At 36.0% G+C, this 24,880-nt stretch overlaps 1 protein-coding gene across 3 annotated transcripts in view; it reads left to right on the top strand.

Annotated features, from left to right (window-relative positions):
* The window catches only part of RSRC1 (arginine and serine rich coiled-coil 1), a 322,201-nt gene that overhangs the window by 1,005 nt on the left and 296,316 nt on the right, over positions 1–24,880 (top strand). Inside the window, exons 2-4 of one of the 3 annotated variants that reach the window (XM_037046661.1) lie at positions 3,067–3,283; positions 11,367–11,562; positions 12,139–12,264. In XM_037046661.1, the coding sequence (XP_036902556.1) occupies positions 11,369–11,562; positions 12,139–12,264 (320 nt within the window). In that variant the 5' untranslated portion in view covers positions 3,067–3,283; positions 11,367–11,368. Of the gene's footprint in view, positions 1–2,684; positions 3,284–9,617; positions 9,798–11,366; positions 11,563–12,138; positions 12,265–24,880 lie in introns of those variants that run through there. The other 2 variants (XM_037046660.1, XM_037046662.1) reach the window with 2 other exon arrangements.

Below are 24,880 nucleotides of genomic sequence, written 5' to 3'. Positions count from 1 at the left end.
TTAATCCTAGATTGACAAGAATCCCTAATTAATTTAATTAGGCGTGGATTTTGCGTTGGTGTCAAGACTTAGTTAAACACCGGGGAGCTGGACCTACTCCGCCGGGGCGTGGCCAAAAGGAAACTGACAAGTGCGCGGCCGCGGGAGTGAGTCCGGTATCCCGACTCCGCGGCAGATCCCACGTCCTCCGCTCGCGTCAGGGGGCCGGGGAGGCGCTCGGGGCCGCATTGCTGCCCGGCGTCCCTAGCCTGCGGCAGGCGCCCTGCAACCCAGTTCCGTATCCTGACCCGGTATTGCAATTCTCATTCCCGCTGCCAGCCTCACGGCACCTACACTTCGCAGCCCGGCATCCTGGCTTCACGACCAGAGTCAGGGTCTTCTGCAGCTCCTTTAGAAGCTTCCCGGCCGGCAGCCGGAGCTGAGCCTGGGTCTTCACCAACCTCTTCGCGCTGGGGGATTTGTTGTTCACCCCATGACTTGCGTCCTGGAACCCAAGCTGACTCCTCTTCGGATAGCCCGGCTTGTAGGGCCGGTCGATTTAACACATTTCCCAAGCAGCTGTTCCCTGACAGATGCCATTTTAAAGTGTTTCCTTAGCGCCCGATCAAGGACAGTTAGATTTCGTTCCCATCTGAGGTCTCAGGACACTCATCCCATCTTCCTTGTAACTCCCTGTATCCGGACCTCTCCCAAAATGAACTACAGGAGCACTTTTTTAACCTCCCGGGAAACATTCTATAGTTGATTTCCTGATTTTGAAAGCAAGTGATTATTCCTTTTTGAGTTGAAAAAAATCGAGATTAAATATGTGCCTGTCATAATTTTATTTATTGTATACTATAAAAAGAGATGCTCTTGGGGAGAAAAGACTCTCATTCTCTGTCTGGACTATTTTAATCGAAAGTTATGTGGAATAAATGTCTATATTCCTCAGTCATCTGTATTGTGCAGCTTCCTGTGAGAAGTATGGCCACATATGTATCTCACAGAAGAATATTTACATATGGAAAGTTATATTATTTGAGTGTGTAAACAAATATACCGTTTCAAGGGTAACTTTGGGGACATTTTCAAGTAATCTAAATGTTAATGCGGGCTAACTGTTCACTAAAGGTAACTTGTTCATTTTCTTGGATATATCACTCAGTAAAAATAAAAGCAATTACATAACTTTGATATGTATATTTTTCACCCATTGTTTAAGGCATCAGCACGAAGTTAACAAATAATTTGAGAAGTTCCATCAGAGCAACCTGAAACACTTGTAAAAGAACACAATTAAAACTTAATATATTAGTGTTTCGACACTATATTTAAATAGAGGCTATTCATAACTGTTATACTACACTACTCTTTAGATTAAAATGTTCACATTTTGCAAACAATATGGAAATCACCCTTTTGAGAAATATTACTTTTCCTTCTTTCTCTATTTCTGAAGTTATCTTTTGTTCTTAAAATATTTCACTTATTGTTACTTTTAGGAGAAATAATTAAAATCTTTACACTTCCGAGTGCTATAGCTTTTAGGTATAATGAAATAGGTGAGTGCTTTATTTTAATTACCCTACAAAAGAGACCTCAAAACTCACACTTTCCAAAGTTATATGAATTTAGGAACATGATTTTACTCTATCTGAGGTTACTATTTGTAATCGCTTTAATTTTGATTTTACCAGAGGGGACTAAACATAAAACTTTAATCCTTTATGGAAATCTGTTTTTGAGATTACTTAGAATGACCAGAAAGAGCTATCAAACTGAGGTGTTAAATACTCTTCACAAATAGCTCCAAAATAACCACTTCAGAAGCCCAGTAAAAAATCAAGAGACTCACCAGCTACTTTTTTGCCATGACTTCTAAGTCCGATATAAAATTCCATCTACTGCGTTTGAGGGAAAGATGAGCACTTTAAAGGTGATCAGGGAAGGCTTAGACAATTGTAGTGATTCACACCAGATAAAATTTCCTGGCACATTGGATCTTTGTATATTTAGGAAGAGTGGTGTTGATATCAAATGGAGTTATGAGAGATTTGCTGTGTCTGACCATGGATTCCACTGACCTAAGGGAAATGTAGTTGAAAGACAACAACAAGAACAAGGTTTTGAAATCATATGCTAATAAATGCTCATGAAGTTCTAATCATGTTGTTTCGTTAAATAGCAAATGTTTTCCGGAAACACGATATTTCAAAGTGCGAAAGTACGGTTTTGGTTAAAAAAAAAGATAGTAAAGCTCAGTTGACAGACTGCAGACAGATATACAAGTTCCAATAAAATTCAGGACCCCAAGGGTACCCCCAGTTCTTGAATTATTTAAAATAAACATGCAGGGTTGTAGTTAAGTTGCAAAATGGTCCCTCGAAACTGATTATTCAAGGTACAGTCATTTATGACAAATATACTTCTAGAGCTGATTTTCACCATCTCAAATATCTGCAGAAAACTTTAGTCTGGGTATCTTAGCAGCTGTGAATGAATTGGATCTCACAGTCAACCCAAACCAAGGCCAACAGCTTTTTTTTTACACCTCAATATCTTTGCGTGCTTACAGTAAATAAGGAAAAATTATGTTTATGCAAGGACAGATAAATAATGTAGTATGAGTTGCAGAAAATGCTGAATGGCTTTAATTCCTATTGGTGTAAATAACAACAAAAACCTAATAATTTCTCTTTCAGAGGAAATGTCTCCCTGCCTCGGGCAGCCGTCTCCCACTCCTCTACTAACCAGTTACTTTAATGTGAGAAACTAATTTGCACCCAACCTGTGAGTGCCTTCACCTTCAGGGCAGAAGAAATACCAACTTTTAATGCATTTTTGCAAATAAATCATTACATTTTAATCACACAAGACTCTGTACAGACACACTCCCATGATTTATTATTGTTGGGCGAGTTTCCTCCTTCCCCAGCTTGAGATAAGCAATTTTGCTACGTGGGGGTGTTTTAAACATAACTTCCTACGATGCAGACTTGTTTACTGATTATCTGTGACGATAACGACGATTACTAAGGCAATAACACTCTTCAGTCCCCACCTTTATTGCTTTTTGGTTATAAGGAAATCAAATAAGCAAGCAAGCAAAACCAACACCAAACAAAAAATTGGCGGCGTGACAATCTATTCCCTCGGCACTCCTAACGCCTGACAGCCTCCATCGATGCATTCGAAAGCTCGGCTGAAGCTGCCTGGCGCTGGAACCAGGAAGGCGCTGAGCTTAAACTGAAGCAAGTTCTGAGGACGCCGGCAGCACCCCAATTTGAAGCAACGTTTGCAGGTTTGTGGCGCTTGCAGGTCGAGGGGGGGTGTGACCCCGAAGGCAGGGAGCCAAATGATGCCCCCATCGGGGTCTGGGTGGAGGCGCCCGAGGCTACGGTGTTCCGAGGCCCTGCTTTGGCGTGAGGCGGCGCGGGGCCTGGCTTGGGGAGTCCAGGCAGCAGCAGGGGGGTGGGCGGTGGTCCCGCGGCTTGCGGGGCGGCTCAGTGCGCATGCGTCTCACGGGGAGTTTTCTGAATCTGGAGGTCGAAGCTGGGGCCTTTCGGGTGGTGGTAGGCCCTAGATTGGTGCGAGGTCGCAGGCCTCTGGCTAAACCCTCCATCTGGAGGTGGTGAGAGAGGTAGCTTGCCCTTAGTCTCCTTCCCTGCTCACTGATCCCATCCCACTCCCACTGATTGCTGCTTTTGGGTTTTGGAGCGGGTCTTGCAGTAAGTGCGGGAGTGCTCTGTCACTATCCCTAAGCAAAATGCTGGGAGAAAGATCGCAACCCGGTGCACCCTGCCCCACCCACTCTGCTGTCTGTACTTAAGATATACTTTTTCTTCCAGCTCCTTCCCCCGCCCCCCACTATTACTCCTTGCTCCCACTGGTTTACTGAGAGGTGAGATGGTGCAGGGTGAAATAGACTTTCCTTCCTTAACGTGATCGCTGTAAGCTCTCAGTTTCCCTAACTTCAGGACTTGTGGCCTTGTGGGCTTAGACTAAGAGCACGTGGCTACCCTTAAACTGTTTACTTTGGTGAGAGGTTATAATGCACTATTACAAATGTTGACTGCTTTTGATTTTAGGTTAACTTTCAGTTAGTTTCTATCTCAGAGATTATATATCTTTAAATGCACACTGGAGGCCTAATAATTTCCTTCCTTCCCTCCCTTTTTTTGCAGAATTATTGTCAGAATTAATAACCTTTTTGTGAATCAACTAAACAGGTCCTAGGTAGCTAAATAAATTCAGATGTCTGCTGTTGTCACAAAAAGGTATTCAAATTGTCATCTTTGCACTTAGACGTAAAAGCTCTAAGTGAAGGAGATAACGGAAGAGTTCTCAGGTTTAAGGTCTGGAGCAGGTCATATAGCTGCTATCTTGTTGGGAAACTGGGTATCTTTTGAGAGTCCCACTAGCCTTAGAGTCTAGCCTCACTTTCTTTGCAGGCAAAGATTTCCTGCTTAGTGGTAGCACTTTATTACTGTATGTTCTTCAATAAGAGGGCTAAAAATGTTTAAAACTGAAGAACATCAAGGCAGCTGGCACCTGTTAATTGCCTTACTAACTTGACCAGTCTAAGGAAAGAGTTGTGTTATGAGTTGGAAAACTTATGTAGTGAATTTGTTATATTAGATGTATAGATGTATTTTCTGCTTTCATTTTCAAACCATTGGGGAAAAGTCCCATGACCAATAAGCTTTTAAAAAAATGGTATGCTTGTCTGTACATTTTTAGTTGTTATGGGAGGAGTGTTTTGACAACTGTCTATCTCTTTTGGGTTTTGTTTAGATCTGCTTGTTACGCTAAAATTTTGCCTCAGTTCTTTGACTGACTTTGCCTGGTTCTATACTACTTTGTGGACATCTAAATATACCATCATAATACCATTATGCTAAATGGTATTAACCCCATTTTTACTTTATCTCTTTGAGGTGGATTTTCCATTGAAATGACTACTCTTTTTCCTTTTTTTGGCTAAGTGACCAAGATCAAAAAAGTTATAGTTTGATGATACTAATGAATGAGTAGTAGAGAAATAATTAAAGGTTGTCATGTCCTCTAGGAATCTTTGTTTTCTTTAACTGCCTCTTTTCTGGAAAAAAAAGAGACTGTTTCTTATACCTTTATTAATAACTGGACAAAGGAACTACTTATGTATGCCCTTGAGCTCTCTTCTGAATGACCACATCTTGGCTCCATATCTTCCATCAGTCACCTAAACTTTGCAATAAGATGTTTTTGTAAATTAATGTCCTACTGTAGTCATTACCTGTCTTGGCTTCAGTTCTGTCATAGAAGTAGTTGGGGAAGGTTCGAAACCAGGAGACTAAACCAGGACATACTAGAGACTAGAGTGAGAAGAGAAACCAAGAGCTGTAGGAGTCCTGTCCCTATGTCTTTTCTGCTTACAGATCGATTGATAAATTGTTAGCTTATAGTATAGTATTCCTAAAAATCTGTGCTCATTCATCATTGCTCTTACCAGAAAGAGCTGTTAATGTGTCTGTCCATGCATTACACCTTACCAGTGGAGTTAAATATAAACAGTTCTTTCTTACTGGGAGTGTGAAATATAAATTGACCACCATGACTTGAATGAGCAAACATTCATCTACATGCTAGGAACAGAATGGCAATCCAGAGTAAGTATATAAGTATATCTCGGGTAGTGAATAAGAAAGAGTTCAGTACCTGTCATTGATAGAGAAGACAATTTTTGGATCTACTTCGGATTTGCTCTTAGTGTTTGCTTCCTTTTCTGAAAAAATATTTGGAGTTAATAAATAAATATGGACTTCCTTTTTTGAATAAATATTTGAAGTTAACTCTAATAAAAAATATGGTGACTTTTTGATTTGTCTTACTGAGATTAATTAGTATTTCAGTGTAATTTTTCTGAAATGTAAATACATCACTTAAAAATATTTATAGTTTTGTGACAGTGGTTTTTCAGCTTTGTTTTACTTGGCTCCTATAAGGAAGGATTTTATATATCCCATTAACTTTTCTGGGTTAAATATAATTGTCTTATTATGGATGAATTATGTTGTTTGAAATTAAAACAAATAAAAATGTATACCAACCCTCCCATTCTCTCTTTTCTTGGTCACCAGCGAGATACATAATTAGATATGTATTCGGCTTTTTTTTTTGTCCAATTTCTTCATGTCTTCCATAGGAATTTAATACGCTGGACCAGAATGGAGAATGGAAACGACTATAAGCTACCTTAGAGCAGTGGTTCTCAAACTTTTTAGTTTTAGAGTCTCTACATTCTTAAAAATATTGAAGACTGTGAGAACTTTTATCTACATGGGCTATATCTATAAATATTGCCTTAGTAGTAAATAAAACAAAATTTTGAGATATTTATTGATCCACTTAAAAATAACATTAATAAAGTCATTGTATGGTAACACAAATAACAAATTTGACATGAGCCTTATTTTCAGTTTTTATGAATCTCTACTGTCTGGCTTGATAGAAGACAGTTGCTTTCTTTTATCTGCTTCATTCAGTCTAGTATGATGAGTCGTTTCAATTGAAGTATATGAAGAAAACTTGTAATCGCATGTATACAGTATTGGAAAAGTTTTTTGTGTGTGTGAGGTTTATTTATGTATTTTTAGAGAGAGGGGAAGGGAGGGAGAAATAGAGGGATGTGAGTGAGAAACACTGATTAGTTGCCTTTCACGTGTCCACAACTGGGAACCTGCCCTGCAGCCTAAGAATGTATCCTGACCAGGAATTGAATCAGCGTTTGTGGGACAGTGCCCAGTCCACTGAGCCACACTTGTCTGGGTGGAAAAGTATTTTTCTTATTAAGGTATATTTAACACACAATATTATATTAGTTTCAGGGAGAAATACTTTAATGGCCTTTTCAGATAATTCTTTGACATTACACCAAAAGTTGACAAGTAGCAGTTTGTTAAAGGTTGGTTGTAATGTGGTGTTTGAAACCATGTCAGTGACCTTTTCATGCTCTATTACATTAAAGTCTTAAGTTTGTCTTGTACTCTAAGTGGATTTTTAAAAAGATTTTTATTTATTTATCTTTAGAAGGGAAGGGAAGGAGAGAAGGAGAGAAATATCAATGTGTGGTTGCCTCTCCTGGGAACTGGCCTGCAACCCAGGCATGTGCCCTGACTGGGAATTGAACTACGATCATGTGGTTCGCAGGCCCGCGCTCAATACACTGAGCTATACCAGCCAGGGCTCTGAGTGGATTTTTTACCCATACATGATTCTGTGACATCATGCATTGACTGGCTGGAAAATACTGGTTCTTTGAGTTTTTCATATCTTCTGAATATTGATACCCTTCATTATAAAATATCTTTTAAAATCTCATTTGTTAATATCACCACTGATCTCATCAGAGACATCTTTTAAGTACTGGGAAGCTATCAGTCTCACGGTAGCAGATAAAATTTATCCAAAATTGTGCTTTTGGCTTGAGAACTCAGATTTTGTCATTGACAACAAATAATGTCAGTTTTTCTTGAAGTAAGTGAAAGATCCTATTCATTTGGAGAAAATGTCTACCAAATACACAAGTCTGAGTAACCACAGTTCTTGAAAATAAAAATGGTATTTCATGATAAAAGCAGGTAGTTCAACTTGCAGTTCAGTTGCACAGATGCCTTTTCTCAAGATAACCATCGTTCTTGAGTATGTAGAAGCAGTTGTGTGTATTTCCTATTTTATCACAGAATATTAAAAGATGTGTGCTCAGTGGTTGAAAATCAGTAAAATTAATGATTTTTGCTGCTTCATCAAGGACATTCTTAAATGAACAAGCGAACTGCCTCCCACTCCCCATTTTTTAAAAAGACTGTTGCTATGAAGAGTGCAGTGACTGCTAGTGCAGTTTGGTGCCATTGCCTTACAACGGCTGAAGCACCAGCAGTTTTGCCTACTACTGCCTTTATATCATCAGTGCAAAAGTCAGCACGGTAAAAAGGTAAATCATATTTTAGTATTATAATGAGAACAGTTTCGACCTCTCGGATCCCCTGAAGGGGCCTAGGGATCCTCAGGGGTCTACTGACCCCATTTGGAGGACTGCTTTTATACTGGCATGTGAACTTCTTGGTGGCAAGGATTTTTGTCTCATTTGCTGACCTATCCCTTGTACCTAGGCTTGCCATCATCCTGGGGTGTTTTACCTGTGTCTACTGTTAGAGTACGTCTTTCAGTCTGGCTTGGCTTTGTTGGTTTGCTGTTTGCTTTTGGTGGAGTGTGAGGTGTAATTTTGAGACTTTGCATATTTGAAAATATCTTTATTCTGAGTTCATATTAGATCAGTAATTGGGCTGGATTTAGATTCTAGGTTGAGAAGCATTTTCACTTAGAATTTTGAAGGCAAGTCGCCATTGTTTTTCTATATTGCTGTTTAGAAGTTCAGTGCCTTTTATTGTGATTTCACCATTTTTTTTTCTTTAGAAACTTTTGGGATCTTCTATATATTCCTGGTGTCTGAATTTCTGTGAGATACGTCTGGTGTATGTCTTTTTAAATTCTTTGCCCCAGGGATTTTGCCTCCTATTTTTAATCTTTTTCTTACCATTTACTTTCTGTGAATCATTTGAATTTACCATCTGATCCTATTGCTTTTGTTTTTGTTTTTTACAAATCACCATTTGTTTAAATGTCAAGCTTTTTTTCCTCCTGTTGTATGGATGTTCCTCCTATTGTTGTTTGCTGGATCATCTACTTAATATATTTTTGAGGAAAAAACAGATATTTTTCCTTGAAGTTTTCTTCTGCATGTTCCTGATTTACTATGAGTTGCTTTTTTTCTTTCTGTTTTGGTTTCTGTCTCTTACGATGAAGGTTTTTCTTGTACCATTTGTTACCATTTTTTGTATAATCACTAAAAAGTTAAGAGAAAAATGGTTTACAGAAAAAAGTTTAAGGCTTGGGCTTATTAACTGGTGGGATAATTAATAGGGTGACTGGGTAAGAGCCTGGCTGTTTTTTTGTGGGGATACCTTGAAATATTTATAGTATATCTTTTCGGGTACTGTTCAGTGTTTGCCTAGGTGAATCCTCTGCCAGAAATCTTGGATCCAAGCACACGGAGGGCTACAGTATTTACCATTAGCTCTAGATTTGCAAGTAATTGCTTTAACTTTTTTAAATTTAGCATCTGTCTGTCCTCTTTTACTGTGCCCTGGGACCTGGTGCTTTATTGTTCCATCATTTTCCCCAAGTACATCACCTCTCCTAGGTTTGGGGATGAGTAGTCACTTGTCTGGTTTGAATGGGGAAGGGAGCCTGGGAGATTACTCCCTTCATATAGACTTTTAATCCGTTCCCTTGTGCTTTAGTTCCGTACCTCGTTGTACCCACTATGGTAAGGGTGTCTTAAATTTCTGGTCCTTTCTGATTTTTGCTATGTAAATTGGCTTTTGTCATGTTGGAATTCTCTGCAGTTGCTTGATATTCAGCTCTCTTAGCTCTAAATTCTCCATCTGTTTTTCATTTGCTAAAAATTGGTTGAAGAGTCTTGTCTTCTGTTGTCTCTGTATCCTTGTGAATTTATACAGTTTTTCTCTTTATATTCTCATTTTAGTATTTTTAACAAGATAATGAGAATGTAAAAGCTCATGTTAAATGGTTATGTGTGGGTAAAGAAAATTTTTAACTGCTTAAAAGTGAAAACAACAATGGAAGAAAAGTCCAGGGAATAAGAACACTTGGATGACCATTATCACTCAATTATGTACAAATTCCATAGTGGAAATAAATACATACACACTCACACTACCACGGTTATATATAATGGATATATGGATACCCATGTGAGTATTATATGTACATGTTTAAATGCATGTATATATGTGCATATATACTAAGTAAAGCTATAATTTCATAATCATTGCATTTTGAAGCTGGAAAGGATCATGGTGATCTTTTATTCAGTGCAGTTTAATTTCCCAGTGAGGAAACTGGCTTAGATATGTGAGCGATTTGCTGAGAGTTTCAAAATCAATCCTTCCCAGTGTTTTGTTGAACTGTGAAATGGTAGGAATGTGAACATCTTGGAGGTTCCGAACTATATTAAAGTCTAATTCTGGCTCTAGGTAAAGAGCATAAAGTTTTGAATTGAATTCTAACAGCAGTTTTCAATTGAAGTCAGGGAGGAGAAAGTTCACCTGACGGTTCTGAAAACTGGACTGTAATTTAACATACTGCTTTGTTTAAAGCAATGGTATTTAACTTATTTTGAATGAATACTAAAGGAAAGTGAGCGGTTTTTGTTTATCTGATCCATTACCCACTTAAATCCTAACCACTAGTAGGATGGATCTTGCTTTTATATGAAATTGAAAGGTAGCTAGTAACTGTCAGTAAAAAAAAATAAGATTGCATATGAGAATCTAAAGGCTTACTTTAAAGTAAGATGAGTTTCTTATTAACTAAATATAAATTATAAATTTATATTTATAATTCCTAAATATAAAAACCTTATGTTTTAGTTCTGTATTTTTTTGTATACTAAATGTACAGATATTACCATAACCATATAGAAAATAGTTAAAAATTTTCCCAGTTTCATCACTTAAATATTATCAGTTTTTATTTTTGCCCTTATTCATATGTACATATTTTTAAATTGCCTCTATAGATACAGTTTTAATAATGGTATAATGGATGTCTTTGTGATTGTATTTTTTTTAAAAAAACAACTTTTCAAATACATTCTTAGAAGTAGAATTGCTCTGTCAAAAAAGCATCAACATTTTTATGATAATTTATGTAAATTGTTAATTGCTGTCTTGAAGGATTATACCACCACTTTGTGTAGACACTGCTTCACTATAACCTCATCAACTTTGGTGCTTAAGTTAATATTTCCTCTCCCAAATTGCACAAGTTAAATGATGATAATATATTATTTCATTTTTTACTTAGTTGGTGACTAATGAGTTCTTATGCATTTAAACATTTAGAATTTTCAGTTAGAAAAATGTAAGTCTAAAAGATAGTGAAATATGTCTTATCTTTAGGGAATATTTAAATGAATAATTAGGTAGTTCATATCAAAATAAAATATTATATAATTAATGACTGATGCAACTTAAAATGTAAGAAAATTGTTACAATGAGCTGTCCTCCAGATTGATTCCTTTGAGAGACATTGAAAAAATTTAGGACAAATTTAAGTTGTTCATAAATTATAAAAACAGTTGATATCTTAGAAGACTATAATAGAGCTATTTTAAATACCTCCATCAAGAAGGTACATTTAAAATGTACAGTTGCTTTAAGACTTAAAAAATTTTTATAAAGTTTAAAAAATTACTATATTAAATTTAATCTATGGTGCCATAATTTAGTAATAATTTTCTTTGAATTTAAACTTGTAGAAATGGGACGTCGTTCATCAGATACCGAAGAAGAAAGCAGAAGCAAGAGGAAAAAGAAACACCGTAGACGATCATCTTCAAGTAGTTCTTCAGATAGTAGGACATATAGCCGAAGGAAAGGTGGGAGGAAATCAAGGTCAAAGTCAAGATCTTGGTCCAGAGATCTTCAGCCTCGCTCACATTCTTATGATAGAAGGTGCCTTTCATAATTTTTACTTATATAGTAATGAGATGACATTCTCTAATTGAGAGCTCTTAAATTTTTGTACTTTTAATTTTTCTGGGTAAAACCTTTTTGTTTTAGTAGTTAAATATTTATGAGGGTCAAGACCCAACCCAGAGGTGCTTTCCTTTTTCCCAGGCCCAGCCCATGAGTTCACGTGTTTCCCCCCTTTGTCTATGCTTTGTAGACAAGTAGTATACTAGTGTATAGTTCTGCTAGTAGTTTTACTAGGATATAGTTCTGCTTGTTCTGTAGTTCTTTATATTGTCTACTCATATAGTACTTATATTTGACAATATTATCTGATAATATTTGTAAGGATTGTATACTACTTAACACCCCTAATATCTTAATTTGTACCTGATTCAATCAGTAAATTATAAAATCAGTCATCTGACTATTCAAGAGGACTAACGTTTTGTCTCTTTTTGCTTTTAGGAAGGTGTAAGACAGTAAAAATGGGACATTTTTTAGAATCTGGATGATTTGTCCTTAATGCTCATACACTTTTTAAAAACAGCAATGATATCTGATTATATTTTATTTCAGACGCAGGCATCGATCAAGCAGTAGCTCTTCTTATGGCTCTAGAAGAAAACGAAGTCGAAGTCGTTCAAGGGGTCGAGGGAAATCCTATAGAGTTCAGAGATCTAGGTCAAAAAGCAGAACGAGAAGGTATGCCATATCAGATATTTATTGCTTTGTAACATACAGTTCCCAAAGCAACAGTCACTTATTTTCTCATAATTTTGTAATTTTGACTGAGCTCAGCTGGCAGTTCTTTTGCTATTCTCATTTGGGTCACTTCTGAGTTACCCGATAGATTGACTGAAACTAGATGGTCCACTGTGGCCCCACTCTGGCATTTGGTGCTGGCTGTTGGTTATTGTCTGGGGTGCTTAGTCCTTCTGTGGTTTCTCATCCTCCAGTAGGCCAGGTTGGGCTTTTTCAAATGATGGAGGAAGTATTTCAAGAGGTATGAGCAAGAGCAAATATGCAAGATCTCTTAAGGTCTAGCCTCAGAAATAACCCTGTGTGATATGGAGTAAATGTTAGTGTCCCTCCCTAAATTTGTACATTGAAGCTCCAATACCCAATATAACTATATTTGGGGAAAGGGTCTCTTGGGGGGTAATTAGGGTTAAATGAGGTCACAGTGTAGGGCCCTAATCCAGTGGGGCTGGTGGCTTTGTAAGAAGAGGGAGGGAGAGAGACATCTGTTTTATTGCTGTGCTCAAGGGCCAGTAATGCAGAAAATAGCCCGACTGGAAAGAGTTGTATATTTTGGGCAATATTTGAAAAAATGGTTGAATAGGATGGGGACCATGGTATTGAGGGACTTGATAAAGGTATGCATTCAGAAGTTATTGGAAGTTTTTGAGCAGAAGAGCATTAGGGTAAAATAGGAATTCAGTGAGATCAGCTTCTTTTCTCTGCTTAGATCTTATATTATTAGGTTCTAGTCATGGGAGTATATTAGCAGTCTGATTTTGTTACCTAGGCATAAACTTTTATAAATTTCTGTGTGAATCTGAAGTTGGATAATAGTGATATAATCCAGTGTTTAGCCTTTCTGACCTTCTATTATTTAGACTTAGTGTTCTCTCCTTGGTATACACTCCAGGAATAAGCCGCTCTGTATTACCTGACTTTGTTCTCTATACATATTCCTGAGTTGCTAGCTTTGTTTTGTTGAGCTTTCTTTCAGTTACTTGTAACCTTCAAATTCTCTTCTTCCTTAAATCCTTTTGATTGTTACTTTTTGGCTCTTTCATTTTCTTCTTCATTAAATCCTTATTTGATTTTTACTTTTTCACTCCCAAGTCAAATTTAACCCCTCCTTTCTTTTACCTACCACCATCACATGGTGGCTCCTGGTATGTACAGTTATACTATGAATATTACGTCTCTGTTGTGCTCATCTGTTATAAACCTTTACTTGGGGAATCTCTTGGTACCTAGTGTAATTAATGCCTTGCTTAGTAAACATGCCATGATTGATTGGATCATTAATTGGAGGATGAAGTTAGGTAGAGAGCTGGTTTTTGTAGTAAGGAAAAGTTTTATTGATTTGTAGAAGGAAAGCTTTATTTTGGATGTATCGATTTGTCTAAAAGGAGACTGATTACCAGAAAACAACTTCAATTGAAATTTTCTACCAGTGGGAATAGAAATAATAATCCATGCTTTTGTATGTGTTTTTCAGTTTGTAGAGTATTTTCATATACCCAGAATCAGTTACCAGTAATAAGAATTTGATTAGGAAAACAGAAGCCAGTGAATTCCAAGCAATAGGATTTTAACACAGGGAATTAAAGGCTTATATAATTTGGGGGAGGGTTCAGGGAATTAGGGAAGCTGTCACTGATTATTTCAGCCTGAAGCATTGAAATTGGTTAATTTCTCAGAATTCACTGGAACTCTTAAGAACTCTCTAGGTTTGTTGCAACAGAATGTGTGGTTGTGAAGAAACTACCCACCTGGAAGCTGCTTCATCTGCCCAACTATGTACCTACAACAGCCTCCAGAGGGAAATCTGGAAATGTTCATTTCTTTTCTTTTGCAATGCAAGGAAGACCTTAAAAGTAATGGCTGTAATGTGTAGTCAACAACAGACTATCCAGCATGGTGTTGAGTAATCTGAGCTTTCTAACTATGTCAGACTCTCATGCAGGGTAATACCTTTATTTATTTTGTATATGAGGAAACAACTTCAGAGCTTATTCAAAACAGCAACTTCGAAGCCTCTTGCAGGGCCACTTCTGCATTTAGGTACAGTAACTAAATAATCTGGAAACACTGGAAAGTCCTACATTTTTAGAAAATACGTTATCCACGTCCTATATCCTAAGCACCGCATTATTTTGGAAAATATATTTTAGGAATTTATTTTTCAAAATGTTTAAAGTGAGTTTCTAAATCATGATGTAATAAGAAAATTGAACAACTCATTCTTTGAACAGTTTAGTTAATCCAGGCTTTACTTTAAATAGAGAACATGAAAGTAATGAATTTTCCATAGAAAAAGTACTATATGACTTTAAATCTGAAAGTGTGTTGTTAATTATCTCTCTCCTTTTTAATAGAAACAAATGATTCCAGTCATGGATAGTCAAAGAGAGAAAACTTGGTTTTTACAGGTGTTAAAAATAAATGAAAGATGAGGCATGTTCTGGGGGTGGCAGGAGGAGGGGAGTCAAGTGTGTGAAGTTCGATGGAGTCACCATGGGTAAATTAGAGTAATAGGAGATTATGCCGTTTAGTATATCAGTTTTTGTGATCTACGCACATTGTGACGTGTATTGTGTCACTTTCGTGACAGTGAGAAAACTCCTCCTATTATATACGGTATGTTTACTTATTTCCTCAATTGTAGAATACACAGAAGATAGGTTCAGAATTGTTGATATATACCTCTGTGAAAAGCAAACTTATGAACTAGAGTTTAATATTTTTATAGTTCTTTTTATCTTTACTCTGGGGTATGTCGTTCTCCTCCCCACCTCATTATGATTAATGTTTTTTGAAGAGTTAATTTGTTTCTGTGTGTATTTCATTGTAAGTTTTTTATTCCCCCAAAGTTTGAAAATTTTAGTTACTGATTTGTTATTGCAAAAGACAGCACTACACTGAGAGGTGTATGCGGAAGTATCACCCCCTCTCCCTTCTATCTTGTTCTAACTGCTCCCTGGGTCACCAGCCCTATTATTTTGGAGGTTTAGCTTTCCTTTGTTTCTTTGTAAACAAAGCAGTCGTTATACCGATGGCATACTGTCGATACTCTTGCACTTTGCTCTTTTGTTTTTGTTCACTAACCTATCTTGGAAGTCACTCTTTATTAATTAATAGTAATTTTACTCATTTTTATAGTTGCTTAGTGCTTAATTGTGTGAGGTATCATAAGTTTTTTTAGCCCATTTCCTAGGTATAAGCATTAATAATACCACCAATATTTTGCAGTTAACTAAAAGCTGCTTTACTAACCTTGTGCATGAGTATTTTTGTATGGTTGTACATTCATGGTAAACTTCTCAAAGTAGGATTGCTGGATCAAAAGGTAAATATTTGGCCCTGGCCTAGTCGCTCAGTTAGTTAGAGCGCTCCCTATATGCCAAGGTTGTCGTTCAGTCTCCTGTCAGGGCACATGCAAGAAGCAACCAGCTTTCCCCAGCCAGGTGGCTTGGTTGGAGCAGCATCCCTTAAACCGAAGGGTTATGGGTTCAATCCCTTGTTAGGGAATGTGTCTGGAAGGCAGCCGATGGGCGATTGTTTCTCTTGTATTGCTGTGTCTCTGGCTCTCTCTGCCTCTCTTTCTCTCTCTGCCTTTCTTTCTCTCTCTCTCCCCCTCCTCCCTCCCTCTCCCTTCCTACTCTCTCCTCCCTCTCTAAAATCAATAAAAATATGCCCTCAGGTGAGGATTTTTTTTAAAAAAGAAGTAACCAGTGAATGCATAAATAATTGGAACAGCAGGTCCAGTGTTTCTCTCTCTCACTCCTTGCTGACTTACCAGTAGAATGTGTTGTTACTTTTAAATGTTTGGCAGTATCATAGGTGAGAAATTGTACTTTTGTGTAGTTTTAGTTTTTATTTCTTTAAAGATTTTATTTATTTATCTTTAGAAGGGAAGGGCAGGACAGAAGGAGAGAAATATCAATGTATGGTTGCCTCTCGTGAGTCCCCTGCAGGGAACTGGCCTGCAACCCAGGCATGTGCCCTGACTGGGAATTGAACCTCGATCATGTGGTTCGCAGGCCCATGCTCAATCCACTGAGCTACACCAGCCAGGGCTATTTCTTTTTCTTATAAGTGAGGTTGACCATCTTTTTGTATGTTTGAGGGCCGTTATTCTTTTTTACTTGTGAACTTTTGCTTCATGTCTTTTGGGGTTTTCCGTCTTTTTTTCTTCAAGTTTTAAAAGGGACTAGATATATTAGTCCTTTAGCTGTGATACATATACATATAGCAAATATTTTCTTTTAGTTTTTTAGTTGTCTTCTGACTTTATTGTGTTGGCTATACAAAATATTTTTTTGTTTTGTGTGGTCATATTTGTCATTCTTCTTTCATCGCATTTTTCCTTATAATCAGAATTTAGAGAAATAGTTTTCTTACCTCCAGATGATACAGAGGAATACACTGATGTGTTTTCTGTATACCTGATTGTTTGATTTTTTACATTGGCATCTTTTATATATTTGGATTTATTCTTTTAAAAAATTTTTGAAATTACATTGGTTAATAAAATTATGTAGGTTTCAGGGGTACAATTCTATAATATATCATCTGTATGTTGTATAGTATGTTCATCACCCTAAGTCAAATTTTCCTCCATCACCACTGGGCCTCCTTTCACCATCTAGATTCCTTCTTGGTTGTGATATGTGTTATGGACCACCCCCCCTTTGGCTGTTATGTTACCATTTATTAAAAAGTTCATCTTTATCCCAGTTGTGATACTCATTTTATTGTATAATATACTAAATTCCATTAGTACCTGGGTCTTTTTCTTGACTTTATATGCATTCCACTGATCTGCTTGTCTGTTTATGCACTAGTGCCATACTTACAGAAACTTTACAGTATATTTTAATGTTGTATAGACCTAGTGCCCCTTTCACTTTTAGCTTTTCTTTTTCAATATTTTCCTGGCTATTCTTTTCCTATGAACTCTTTATTTTTTCATGTAAACTTTGGTATTAATTTATTTAGATTCAGTTAAAAAAACTTGTTGGTGTTATTAAGATTTTATTTAACTTAAAAGTTAAGGAGAACTGACATCTTTATCATGTTGATTTGTTCTAAAAGTAAAGGGATGGTTTTCCATCTGTCCTAGTCTTTTAGTGTTCAGGAATGTTTTAAAGTTTTCCTCATGTAAATTTTCCTGTCAACTTTACTCCAAAGTATTTTAGCTTTTTTATTGCTATTATAAATGAGGTTTTCTCTATCACTATAATATCTAAATAGTTATTGTTTCTGTATGTGAAGTCTACAGAAGCTACATTTATTTTTTTCCCCACATTTATTGGGATATGATTGACATTTAACATTATGTGAGTTTTAAAGTGTACAATGTATTGATTTGGTACACTTACATACTGCAGAGTTATTACCACCATAGTATTAGCTAACACTTCTGTCACATCACATAATCACCGTTTTTTATTTTTGTGGCAACAGCATTTAAGATCTCACTTAGAAACTTTCAAGTATGTATGCAGTGGAATGCTAATAACTATTATCAGCATGCTATATATTAGATCCTCAGAACTTATTCACCTTATAACTGGAAGTTTATACTCTTTGACCCAATTGCCCCCACTCCTTAGCTCCCAGTAAACACCACCAATCTAGTCTTAGTTTCTGAGTATGGCTTTTTTTAGATTCCATATATAAGTGATGTCATGCAATATTTATCTTTCTCTGTCTGACTTATTTCACTTAACATCATGCCCTCAGGGACCATACATGTTGTTGCAAATGACAGGATTATGTTCTTTCTGGGCTGAATAACATTCTATTTTCTGGCAGGGGTTTGTGTGTGTGTGTGTGTGTGTGTGTGTGTGTGTGTGTGTAGTACATCTTCCTTATCCATTTATCTATTGACCCGATACTTAGGTTTTTTCGATATCATGGCTGTTGTGAATAGTGCTGCAATAAATATGGGAGTGCAGATACTGCTTTGAGATCCTGTTTTCATTTCCTTTGAATGTATACACAGACGTGGGATTGTTGTATAAGAGTTCCCTTTTCCTCACATCATTACCAACACTGGTAATCTTTGGTCTTTATAATGATAGCTGTTCTAGCAGGTGTGAGTTGATATATCTTACTGTGGTTTTGATTTGCACTTTCCTGATGATTAGTGATGTTGAGCATCTTTTCATGTACCTGTTGGCCATTTGTATCTTTTCTTTGAAACAATGTATGTTCAGATCCTCTGCCTATTTTTTAATTGGATTGTTTGTTTGTTTATTTGTTTTGCTACTGAATTGTATGGGGGTTTTATATATTTTAGATACTAACCTCTTTTTCGGTATATGACTTGCAAGTATTTTCTCTCATTCAGCAAGGTTTCTGTTTTGTTCATTTGATTTTTACTTTTATTGCCTTTCCTTCTTGTGTCAAACCCCCCAAAATTATTGCAAAGGCTAAAGTCAGGATTACCTCCTGTGTTTTTTTACCCCGTAGGAGTTTTATGGTTATACGCCTTACATTCTTGTCTTTAATCCATTCTGAGTTGATTTTTGTGTATGGTGTAAAATAGTGGTCCAGTTTCACTCCCTTGCATCTGGCTATCTAGTTTTCTCAGCAGCATTTATTAGAGACTCCCCATATATTCTTAGCTCTTTTGTCGTAAATTAATTGACCTTACATGGGTGGGTTTATTTCTGGGCTTCTATTCTGTTCCATTGATCTGTGTGTCTATTTCTATGTCAGTCCCATATGGTTTTGATAACTATAGCTTTGTGATATAGTTTAAAATTTAAAAAAAAGGATGCTTTTAACTTTTCCTTTTTTTTCAAGATTACTTTGGCTATTAGTGGTCTTTTATGGCTACATACAAATTTTAGGATTGTTTGTTCTATTTCTAGGAGCAGTGCCTTTGGAATTTTGATAGAAATTGCTGTGAATCTAGTTTACTTTAGATAGTATGAATTTTTTAAAGTTTATATGCTACCGCTTTACTCAGTTCTTTTTAATCCTTGCTTTTCCTTTGTCCCATCTACTTGATGGCCTTTACCACCAGTAAAATACTGACTAGTAGTGGAGATGGTATCCATCCCTGTCTTTTTCCTGATTTGAGAGTGAGTATCTCTAGTGTTTCCCGATTAAAAATGTCAGTTAGCCGTGGTATATCATTTTCTTAATTTAGTGTGGCATTCTGTTCACTATTTGAAATACTTTGACATTGATATTCATATGTGATTTCATTTTTCTTCTTTGTACTTGTTTATCAAATTTAGGTATCATTATCTTTGTTTCATAAAGAGAAGTGTAAGTTTTTCTTCATTTTTGATGTTCTCAAACAATTTGTGGAGAATTGAGACTATCTGCTCTTTGAAGTTTTGTTAGATTTGTAAAATCATATTGAGTATGGTGCTTTTTTGTTGAGTGGCTAATTGACAACTTTATTTCTTCAACAGAAATTGATGAACTTAAACTTTATATTTCTTACAGGTAAACAGTATTTCTTATATTTGGTAAATAGTATTTTTCTAGTGTATTGTTCATTTCATCTGTATTTTGAAATTTATTTACCAAGAAGTGTGTAAAGTAGTTCCTGCGATTAAAATTTTTTTTTCTATTTAAGTGCTATTTTCCTCATTGTTTATCATTTTGTGTATTTGGGCATTGTACTTTACCTCTGCAGGGTAATTCCTTATGATTAAATTTTTTTTCTGTTTAAATGCTATTTTCCTCATCATTTATTACTTTGTATATTTGAGCATTTTGGTTTATTTAAGTTAGCTGGTCTTTTGTTGTTGTTGTTAATTTTTTTAAAAAAAATTAATTTTGACTTACTGCTTAGATCTTCTGTTTTTCTGTTACCTGCCTTATTAATTCTTGTTTTTAACTGTATTTCCTGCTTTGTGCTTCTTTTTGTTTTAATTTGTTATGTCTAGTCTTTTCAGCTGGGAATTTATTTACATTTGTGTTTCACTCCTATAGATACATAGCATGTTTTATTTATCTGTTCATCCATCAATGGGTGTTTAGGTTGATGCACATCATGGACAAAGTGGATGTGGTATAATGAACATAGATGTGCTAATATCTCTTAAAGATTCTGGGTTATTTTTGGATCTATACCTAGAAATGGAATTGTTGAATCATGTGGTAGTTTTATTTTTAATTTTTTGAGAAACCTCCATATTGTGTTCAATAGCAGCTGCCCATTTTACAACCTTACCAACAGTGCACAGATGTTTCAATTTCTCCACATCCTTGCCAACGCTTGTTATTTTTTCATTTATGGTGGCCATCCAACAAGTGTGATATCTAGTGGTTTTGATTTGCATTTCTCTGGTGATTTAGCAGTGTTGAGAATCTTTTCATGTGCCTGTTGGCCATTTGTACATCTTCTTTGGAGAAATGTTTATTTGAATCTTTTGACCAATTTTTAATCTGTTTCTTTGTTAATGGATTATAGGAATATTTGTTTATACATTGTGGATATTAACCCCCTATTCTGTGCATGGTTCGCAGATATTTTCTCCAACTTGATAGTCTTTTCACTCTATTGATTTCTGTCTTTCCCTTTTCAGAAGTTGTAGTCCCTTTTGTCTACTTTTGCTTTTGTTACCTAAGTCATTTGCAAGAAATCGTTGCTCATTCCAATCTCATGAAGCTTTCCCCCTGTGTTTTCTTCTAGGAATTTTATAGTTTTAGGTCTTAAGTTTAGTTTTCTAATCCATTTTGATTTTTGATGAATATATAATATAAGATAAGGGTCTATTTTTATTCTTTTGCATATGGTAATTGTTTTCCCATCATTTGTCATTTCCTCTTTGTATAGTCTTGTTACCATTGTCGAACATCATTTGACTATATACACGAGGGTTTATTTTTGGGCTGTTTATTTCTGGATGTATTCTGTTGCATTAGTCTATGTGCCTCTCTGTAGCCACTCTCATACAGTTTTGATTACTGTAGTTTTGCAACATATTTTGAAATCAGGATATATGAAGCCTCCTGGTTTATTCTCTCCTAAGAATGTTTTAGTTATTAAGGGTCTTTTTAGATTCCATATCAATTTTAGAAATTTTTTTCCACTTCTGAAAAAAACGTCATTGGGATTTTGATAGAGATTGTGTTGACTCTGTAGAGAATTTCAGTAGTATGGATATTTTAACAATATTAAGTCTTCCCAGGCCATGAATATGAGATGTCTTTCCATTTATTTGTGTCATCTTTAATTACTTTTATCAGTGTTTTGCATTTCAAAGTGTAAAAACTTTTGCCTCCTTAGTTAAGTTTATTCTTTTATCAGCAATAAACTTGGTTATATTGCTTGGTTATTAGCAATATTTTAGCTGATACATGTCCTAGGGTGAGGGAAACAGAGGACAAAATAAACAAAAGGGGAATCTACTCTGTGGGAGAACATATTTGACGGTGACGCATCAGACAAGGGTTTAATCTCCAAAATATTAAAAAACTCGTGACTCAATGGCAGAAAGACAGACAGTCCAATTACAAATTTGGCAAGGGATCTGAATAGACAATTCTCCAAGAAAGATGTACAGATGGCCCATAGAAATGTGAAAAAAATACCCAACATCACTGGCAATCAGAAAGGTGCAAGTCAAAACCTCAGCGAGATACCACCTCACACCTGTCAGAATGGCCATCATTAATAAATCAACAAACAACAAATGCCAGTGAGGATGTGGAGAAAAGGTAACCCTAGTGCGTGGTTGGCTGGAATGCAGACTGGTGCCACCACTTGGAAAAGCAGTGTGGAGTTTCCTTACAAAATTAAAAATGGAACTGCCTTTTGATCCAGCAGTTGCACTTCTGGGGATACATCCAAAGAATCCAGAAACAACAATCCAAAATAATATGTGCACCACTGTGTTCAAAGCAGCACTATTTTCAGTAGCCAAGTGCTGAAAACAACCTAAGTGTCTGTCAATAAATGAGTGGGTTAAAAAACGGTGATACATTTACACAGCAGAAAAAAAAAAAATAAGGAACTCCTACCTTTTGTGATAGCGTGGATGGAACTGGAGATTATTCTATGTGAAATAAGCCAGGAGGTAAAAGACAAATACCATATGATCTCATATAACTGGAATCTAAGGAACCAAATAAGGAGCAAAATAGAAAGAATCAGAGGCACAGAAATAAGGTACAGACTGATAGCTGCAAGAGGGGAGTAGGGAGCTTTGGAAATGGTTAAAAGAAGGCAAAGAGATTACGCAAAGAACATATATGTATTACCCATTGACATGAAAAAGGTGTGGAGATGTGGGAAGAAAGGGTTGGGGTGGAGGGCAAAGGAGGGAAATTGGGACAACTGTAATAGCATAAACAATTAAAAAGAAAGAGCTGGAATGTTGGATGCACGTTCCACTTTTCTCTACTTCCATACTGTCCAAAGGAGAAGCCAGGAGCCAAGCTGAGTGGTGCTGGGCTTTGGGGAGAGGTTGTTACTGGTAAAGTGATGGCGCTTATTCCAGTTCATCGTTGCCATTTTTGGCTTTGTGCTTGCCTAGGGTACTGCTTTTTTATTGATTTCTGGAATTCTCATAAAGATGTTTTGGTCCATCTATTATGTTTCATGTTCTCTGTAGGGTAAATGGAACCTGGGACTTCTGATTCTGCCATCTTGCTGAGGTCATTCTCATGATTTTTTGTGTATGGAATGAGACATGGGTAGAGGTTCATCTTTTTGTTTTTTCATATGGTGGTCTAGCACCATTTTAAAAAGTTTTCATTTCCTATAGAGTAATCTGGGTGCCTTTGTCAAATACCAGTTGACTTTGTAAAAGCGATTCTGCTTCTAGGCTGTCTGGTTCCATTGACCTCTCTGTTTTTTTAAAAAATATTTTATTTATTTATCTTTAGAGGGGAAGAGAAGGAGAGAGGGAGAGAACATCAATCTATGGTTGCCTGTCATGGGTCCCCCCACTGGGAACTGGCCTGCAACCCAGGAATGTGCCCTGACTGGTAATCGAACTGCGCTACTCTGGTTCACAGGCCTGCGCTCAATCCACTGAGCTACACCAGCCAGGGCTTGACCTCTCTGTTTTTATACCAGTACCCCACCATTTTGATTACTATAACTTTATAGTAAGTCTAAAAATCAGGAATTATTTTTGTATTTCCATATGAGTTTTATTATTGGCTTGACAATTTCTCGAACACTCCTACTGGAAGTTTTATTGGGAGTTCATTGAGTCAATAGATTAGGAGAATTGACTCATAAGAAAATAAATTGAATCTTCCAGTCTACAAACACAGTCTCTTTCTCCATTATTTTGGATTTTTTAAATTTCTCCCAATAATGTTTTGTAGTTTACAGTATAGCAGTCTTTCACATCTTTTGTTAAACTTATTTTAAATTTTTTGATATTATTGAAAGAGGAATTCTTTCTAAAAATTTGCTACCAATATATAAAAATATAATTGACTATATATTGTATATTTTATATTTTGTACAATGTATATTTTATGTTTTTATGTATTTTTTGTAAATCTTATAACCTTGCTACTCATTGATTCTCGTAGATATTTTGAGTGTACCTTAGAATTTTTCTGCAAAAGCAGTCATATTATCTGAACATTGAGAGTTTTACTTCTCTTCCTTAAATTGCATCATTTACTCAGATTTTGACTTTTTGCATTATCTAGGATTTTCATATAGTGTTGAAGAAAATTGGGGAGATTGGGCATCATTGCCATTTTTTCTATCTTAGAAGTAAAGACTTTAACCTTCACATTTGTTGTTAGTTGTAGGTTTTTTGTGATTGTCCTTTATAAAACCAAAGAAGAGCCTTCTGTGTTTCTTGTTTGCTTTTAACTTTTTTTGGAATAAAAAGGTGTTGATTTTTGTCAAAATACCTTTTCTTATCTATTGAGATGATTGTGGCTTGTTTCTGATATACTTTTATCTTTTTTATTATCACTTATCTCTTGCTTTGTTTTTTAAATTTGCTAGGCACTTCTGTAGATTGAAGACTGCAGTCTCATTTTCTTTTTATTGCCTCACGTGGAGCTAAAATAATGCTATATACTACACCGTATCCAAATGACCCGTTGAATGTAGCTGACATTGAGGATTTTTACAGATTGAGTCATGAGCTAGCCATTCCTAGACACATGTTTCCTGGCGTTATTGACTCTCTGGGCTCTTGGCATGAATCTGTTTTCTTAATAGCGATATATTTTTATTTTAATTCAAGAGTGAAATTGAAGATTGTGTGATGTGTGGTAATTATTGTTTTAGGTGATTTCTTAGAATCGTGCGTCCTCTTACTGCATGTGTGTGAATGTAACATATTCTCAGTAGGAACCTTTAATAATAATTTCTAATTTCAATTATTGATGGTAAGTTTTTAAAGTAATTATAAACTTGTTTATAAAATATCTGGTATTATTTCATTTATATAGCAGTTATTATGTATAGACTATTTTGCTGTAGTTTGAAGACACAAGAAATGGCATTTGAAATCAGCCATTTCTTAAATGTATACTTTTGTTTCATTTCCTGCTTCCCTTTGATGCTGCAAATATGTCTGTGTACGTAGATATTGGCAGACTTAATGAATTTGAAGGAATTAATGAA

Source organism: Sturnira hondurensis, unplaced genomic scaffold (assembly GCF_014824575.4).
Source record: "Sturnira hondurensis isolate 20B ecotype Veracruz unplaced genomic scaffold, ASM1482457v3 Scaffold0005279, whole genome shotgun sequence".
NCBI classification, from domain to species: domain Eukaryota; kingdom Metazoa; phylum Chordata; class Mammalia; order Chiroptera; family Phyllostomidae; genus Sturnira; species Sturnira hondurensis.
Note: the sequence above shows the minus strand (reverse complement) of the source record. Positions and strands in the feature narration are given on the sequence as shown.